This window comes from Gouania willdenowi, chromosome 1, assembly GCF_900634775.1.
Source record: "Gouania willdenowi chromosome 1, fGouWil2.1, whole genome shotgun sequence".
Lineage (NCBI taxonomy): Eukaryota > Metazoa > Chordata > Actinopteri > Blenniiformes > Gobiesocidae > Gouania > Gouania willdenowi.
The window spans coordinates 41,556,555-41,563,569 of NC_041044.1; the positions used below are offsets into that span (position 1 = coordinate 41,556,555).

General features: G+C 35.7%; 1 protein-coding gene across 1 annotated transcript; it reads left to right on the forward strand.

The window, feature by feature from the left end:
* The first annotated feature begins 648 nt into the window (after positions 1–648).
* On the forward strand, positions 649–6,422 carry LOC114465118 (pannexin-1-like). The gene is made up of 6 exons (XM_028449918.1): positions 649–829; positions 4,066–4,187; positions 5,069–5,268; positions 5,351–5,852; positions 5,927–6,072; positions 6,163–6,422. Exons 1-5 carry the CDS (start codon positions 649–651, stop codon positions 6,065–6,067), a joined length of 1,146 nt encoding a protein of 381 aa, XP_028305719.1. The 3' UTR covers positions 6,068–6,072; positions 6,163–6,422.
* Positions 6,423–7,015: the final 593 nt, after the last annotated feature.

Genomic DNA, 7,015 nt, shown 5'->3' on the forward strand with positions numbered 1-7,015 from the left:
TTTGAGAGTAAAGGTTGCAGACCCCTGTACTTAATAAATCAATAAATTAGATTATCTATCAGTGTGTATGTCTGAATAGTGAAATAACTTCAAGTAACGCTTATTTTATGGCTTACATTTTCCACTATTATAGTTGCACTATGGAGTTGCTTCAATGAAAAATGTGTTTTCAATTGAAAAAACAAAAAAACTTAACTTGAGTAAAAAAAAATATCTAAAAATGTACTAAATGATACCAAGTACAGAAAAACAACAAAAATTGCATTAAACGACAACAACCCCCCCCCCAAACTGCTCCCCGGGCGCCTGCAGTTGGCAGCCCACTGCTACCCTTTTAACATTTCTGTATAATAAAGAGTCAAACAGCGCCCCCTGGTGGTGAGAGGGTCTCAAACACGTCCCCCATCCTCCAATCGTCCCATTGAACCTGGAGAACAGCTACATGACAACAGATTAAACCACCGCTCTGTCCTTAACTGAGCTAAACATAGATTTAACCTGTAATGATTTAAAAAAAAAAAATAATGATAACAGTCTTTTTTTTTCCACCGACTAATAAGTGATCTAAACTCCAGCCACTGTTAATGAAAAAAGAGAAACGGACTCATTCAACAATCAAAGAAGCGCCGGCCTTTTGTTCCCGTCGTCATGGCGATCGCCTCCGTCGCCACTGAATACGTCTTTTCTGACTTTTTACTGAAGGATCAAACTGAGACCAAGTTTAAAGGAGTGCGTCTGGAGCTGGCTGTGGATAAGATAGTCACCTTTCTGGCTATAGGGCTGCCTTTGTTCCTCATCTCTCTGGCTTTCGCACAGGAGGTGTCAGTAGGTGAGGTTTATGTATGTGTGATGATGATGATGATTGTCACGTGATTTAGCTTCATACTGTTCTCCATCGCTTCAAATGGATGAACCATGGATGGATGGATGGATGATGGATGGTGGATGGATGATGGTCCACATGGTTCTGCAGTGATCAGTGATGGGTGGGTGCAGCAGAAGAAGGTGTGGCTCGTGCCGAGGATGCCTCCACCCTTTTTCTGCTTCTCCCAAACAAACTGCAGCTACTGCAGATAATCAATATACATTATTAAAAGCTGATTTAAGAATTGTATCTTATTGCACCTATAACTGCAGACTTTCTAAATTCAATGTTTTATTGTTAATAATTAGAAAATATAACACAATAACAGCACTCTTAAAAACAACATTTTAATAGGGGATGATACAATGAGATCAGGATTGACGATAATACAATATGTTCTTCTTTTCAATTTTACTTAATTTAAATATTTTTTCTTGTCCATACATTTCACCTTTAAATCAAAGGCGTATGTCTACATTTATTTTGTTGTTTTATTTTAATAACTCTGTAAAGTGTCCTTAATTGCTCAAAAATGCAAATTTTTCTGAAATAAAAGGTATAATTATTACTTGGAACCAAGAGGTGTTTACAACACTGCAGAAACTCCCTAACGACACCATGCAGATACACACAAACAATAAGAAAAAAAGACACAAATGAGAGAAATATGCACAAAATGGCAACAGAAAATGAGAGAAAATGTACTTAATGACACCAAAAACACTCAAAATGGCATAGAAATATACCAAGAAAACACAAAACAAAAACAAAAACCCATAAAATGAGAGAATATGGAAAACAACTTCAGAAAAACTGACGCAACAACAAAAAAATCGCTTTTAAATTAAATGTATTATTATTATTACTTGTAATCCTGGAGTATTTAATACAACACTGCAAAAAAAAATTCCCTTTTCAAAAAGAAGAGACAAGTAAAGTCAGTGTTATATTACTTAAAATAACATTGGTATAAGTAAAAAATATTTTGAAGTAAGTGAAACACTGTTTCAAAAAAAGTAACTCATATTATAAGAAATATTGTATCAGGCAAAAAAATAAAAAAAAAAAGTAAAAAAAAAATCACATTTTGTCTTAATTTAAGATATTTCACCTTTTTGCATTGAAGTAATTTAACAAGTTACTGTTTTTTAAATCTTGATACAGATTAAGTTAAAATGTAAGATGTCATTTATGTTTATGAGTGTTTATTTTGGTCCATTTAGTTCCCTATTTTACACTTTGGCACTATTAAAGAATATGAATAAATTGTAGTATTTGTGTGACATATGATTATCATGCATTGTCTAATCTTTTAACTAACCTGCTAAATTTTTGAAAGCAAACCCTCTTAATCCTCTTTGGTCATAATCCACAGTTGTTGTTGTTGCCACCTCTATGGGGGTTTCTGCTGATGGTTGTAAATGCTTTGTGTGCAGACTCAACATTGATTAAAACTGAACAATATCTTAAAAAATAATCAGAATCATGGGCATTAGTCAGGGCAAGAAAAAATAAACGGAGGATTCTGAGCTTTTATTTTGAAAGGGATTTATTTGTAAAGCAGGGTAACTGTTTTTAAAATACCTTTAAATTGAAAAATGGTGTGACATACTTTCATGTTCAAGGTTTAAGGTCTTTATTGCATGCTAAGAATAGAAGTAGAAAAAATAATACAATGAGAAGTATATTAGGGATAAAAATCAAAAGTAAAAGTTTACACAATATAACAATTATATTTATTGAAGATTCTTTACAAGTCTTTTCTTCCTTTGGGTTGTTTTTTCTTGTCAAGGGGCGATGGTGGCTCAAAAAACCAATTAAAGCAGAATAGTTAATCTACACTGTGTATGTCCATTAATTTCAGTTCAGTACATACTTATTTAGTGCCCTTCAAATATGCTATCTGCATGCTTTATTAAAGAAGAGTACTTCACGCATAGAAATAACAGCATCAGAACTGCATGTATGAATGTAGCTAGTCATGACAGTTGGCCTCATTGTTGTATGGAAAGCACAGGTCATATAAACACAACATCAATAGTTCTACTGTTCTCCCAGCGCGTCCCAGTTTTACACACTATAGCAGTTTGATGGAATTTGGTCTTTTTATTTCCAGTGTAACAAATTGGTCCACTTTTTTTGCGAACCACTATACTAAATTATATTGAAACAAACAATTTACATCCAAGTGATGCTGTTGTGTTTGTTGAGAACATGTGTCTTTGAAAGACATTTCATATTAGAATATTAAAAGGGTCTGAAAATTGATTCATGATGAATCAATAGATGTTGCTGCTTAATGTTTCCAGACACAAACAAGCAGGAATGACTTAATCTTTGGCAGAAGCATAACAAGATGGTTTGTTGACAAGGGTTGCAAAGGAGAACAACATTTCCGGTAAATTTCCACAGGAACTCAAGCTTGAAAATGTTTGGAATATTCAAAAATATAAATAACCTAATAATTTCAAATAACTGTATAATATCCACTCGTAAATATTAGCATCCATGCCAAAATATTACAATAAAAAAACATGACATTTCAACTAGGGTTGCAAAATTCTAGGAATTTTCAAAGTTGGAAACATTCCATGGGACGTAACATGAAAAAACTGAGTTTTACATTATCAATTTAAGCATATCAATAATAAGAATATCACAATATCAATAATAATACAGGAAAAAACAATGGTTTTGTGTTTTTTGTTGTCTCTTGTTGTGTATTTTTGCTGTTGTTTAGTGTTGTTAAGTAGTTTTTGTGTGTATATCAAGTGTTTAGGTTTATTTTTGTTATTATTGCTTAAAAAAAAACAATTGTTTTTTATTTGTGTTTTTGGAGTCATTTTGTGTATATTTTCTTGTCATAAGATGTATTTTTCTGTAATTTTGCATATTTTCAGAGTTGCTTTGTTCATTTTTGTTGTTTTTTGAATTTACAAAATTTAAGGTGTGGCCCTGTTTAAATATATGGGAAACTTATGTTTCTAGCATCATCTAAAATATCATCATCAGTCATTTCAAATTACTCCCGATTTACTGTCAATTCCAATAAATTGCTTCCAGAAAAAGTTCATATTTTTGGAATACTCTCAAAAATCCCCAGCCTACACATGGAATTTTCCCTGAAATGTTCCACCCCTTTGCAACCCTAGAGTCGCCATATCTCAGTGTTGATTATTCCTTGTGTTATTCTTGTGCAGGTACTCAAATCAGCTGCTTTGCTCCCACTAACTTCTCCTGGAGACAGGCTGCATATGTGGACTCCTTCTGTTGGGCAGCCGTCCAACAACAAGATAATGGTCAGCCTCTGTGGCTACATAAGGTATTGATCAAGGACTGAACACAGACTTATTCATGCAGAACTATATACTTTAAGATTAGGATGTCTATTGCTCAGACAGATTATTGAACAACAGAACCATTCCATGCAATTGTTAGCATTTAGATCAGAGATTGCTGACTTTTTGTCATAGCAGCAGGGGTCACAGGGGTCATATTATCAAAAAAATCATAACAATAATAAGATTATCACAATATCAATAATACAGAAAATAATTATGGTTTTGTGTGTTTTGTTGTCTCTTATAGTGTATTTCTGCTGTTGTTTAGTATATTTTTTGTTGTGCTGTACATATTTATGTGTAAGGAGTGTTTTGGTGCATTTCTGTTATTATATATTAGTGTTTTTGGGAGTAATTTTGTGTATACAGTATTTGTTGTCATTTTGTGTATTTTGCTGTAATTTTGCTGATTTTGGAGTCGCCTTGTTCATTTTTTTCAATTGTTTTTTGTGCATTATTTTTTGTTGTTTTTGTGTGTATTTCATTGCAGTTTCATGTGTATTTTTATTGTTTTTGTGTACAGTATTTTTGTGTATTTTTACTGGTCTATGAGTAATTTTCCATTTTTTTGTGTGTTTTGGTGTCATTTTGTACATTTACTGTCAATGTCTATATCAATAGAAACTGAATACAGGTTAAATATATTGCAAATAAACTATCTGCTGCACCTTTATGCATTTAATTTCATAATGACTGCATTAGCTGTTGGTTATTTACATTGTTTACATTCACATTGAACAAGTGGGTTTGCGGATGAATGAATGAACGCGTTAAGTTTCAGGTTGTTTATTTTTAAATCTGATTTTACGTTCACATTTATGTTTTTTTTAATTCTGTTTTCTCTTTATTTTGCCCTCCATAGTTCTTCCCATACATCCTGCTCTTACTGGCCATCCTCATGTACATCCCTGCCTTGTTTTGGCGTTTCACTGCAGCTCCTCAGCTTTCCTCGGATCTCAGCTTCATCATGGAGGAGCTGGACCGCTTCTACAACCGCTCCATCAAACTGGCCAAAAACCTGGCAGAGATAGACGGCAAGGAGACACCAGAGGAGACACAGTGGTGATTATATCTCCACTTAAAGGTGTGTAACGTGTGATTTATCTGAGCCTTCATCATCATCTTTCTCTGTCTCCAGCTGCAGTGCTATGGAGGTGACTGAAGCCTGCTTCAAATACCCTTTAGTGGAGCAGTATCTGAAAACCAAGCGTTTGACTCGCTGCCTGGTGATCAAGTACTTGGCTTGTCGAGGCCTCACGCTGCTCATCCTCCTGCTCGCATGCATCTATCTGGGATACTACATCAGACTGGCTTCTCTCACAGATGAGTTTCCCTGTGACCTGCGAACAGGACTCCTGAAGAACAACAGCATGGTTCCAGCTGCCGTTCAGTGCAAACTGGTGGCAGTGGGTGTCTTCAGGCTACTCAGTTACATCAACCTGGGTGTGTACGTGCTACTGGCTCCGTTACTGGTGTTTGCAGCCGTCAGGCCTGCACGGCAGAGCTCCAGCTTTCTTCGGCCGTACCAGATGCTTCCAGGGTTTGGTGCTCTTGGTGAGGTCACTCCGGTATACAATGACCTCAGCATGTATCTGTTGTTCCTGCATGAGAACCTCAGTCATCTCAAGTCTTTTAAATGCCTACAGGTAAGTCGAATTACGGAAACATTTAGCCTTTGTTTTTCCTTGGAAGAATGAATAAACCTCTCATGTGTTTGAAGGTGCTTGAGTTGTTGCGAGACGCTGGTGATGAAGGCTTTGACACCATGTGCCTGCTACAAACTCTGGGCCAAGTCAAGACTGATGTGTTGGACAGTAAGAAGGCGTGTCCACGCAAAGACAAAGTAAAAGCTGAAGAATGAATGCTGTGAGTTCAGAATGAGGGCTTGATTCCATTTGGAATCGTTGGGATTCATCCATCCATCCATTTTTCTGACCCGCTTGTTCCTTTTTCCAGGGTCGCAGGGGTCTGCTGGTGCTTATCTCCAGCTCTCAATGGGTGGTACACCTTGGACAGGGCACCAGTCCATCACAGGGCAATACAGAGGCAACCACTCACAATTTTAGAGACTCCAAACAACCTAACAGTCATGTTTTTGGATTGTGAGAGGAAGCTGAAGTACCTGGAGGAAATCCATGTAGCACGGGGAGAACATGCAAACTCCACACAGAAAGGACGCAGGGCTTGAACCCAGGACAGTCTTGCTGTGAGGCGAACGTGCTCACCGATAATCCACCGTTGTTGCAACTCCAGGCAATATCATCATTCTTGATGAAATATTGTGTTTTGACTGAGAAAGTGCGCTTTTTATTTTTTATTTTTTGAGTAAATATTCCAATGATGCTTGTCAGGTATTTTGTTTGAACAGATGACTTTCTTCTTTTCTTTTCAGCATGAAAAATAAATACAATATGATAATAAAAATATAACTTCACAGGAAGATGTTTCCCTTCTTTTGTCAAAATACCTTATAACCAAATTTAATTAAATACATCCAATTAGGTATTTAAACAAATGAGGAATTGGACTGATGAACGGTTTTGTGATGTTCATTCAATTGTATATACATATATATATATATTATATATATATATATATTGTTAGAAAGACTTTAAAATGAATGTGGGACTATGACTGTCTGTTTTGCCCTGTGATATAGACTGTTGATCTGTTTTTGAGTTTACCCAGAAGATTGATGGATGTAAGGTGTTTGACAAGCTGGAATCGATGTGTTTTGACTGTACTTTAAAGACATTCTGTGTGTTCAGAATAAAACAAAGCCTGAGGCCAGTGACTGATGGTTCTAATT

Bases quoted from the DNA above. Each gene is read 5' to 3' on its own strand.
- LOC114465118 (XM_028449918.1), top strand. From the start codon at position 649: ATGGCGATCGCCTCCGTCGCCACTGAATACGTCTTTTCTGACTTTTTA. The intron at 4,188-5,068 runs GTATTGATCAAG...TGCCCTCCATAG, and splicing joins AGCCTCTGTGGCTACATAAG to TTCTTCCCATACATCCTGCT. The intron at 5,853-5,926 runs GTAAGTCGAATT...ATGTGTTTGAAG, and splicing joins AGTCTTTTAAATGCCTACAG to GTGCTTGAGTTGTTGCGAGA.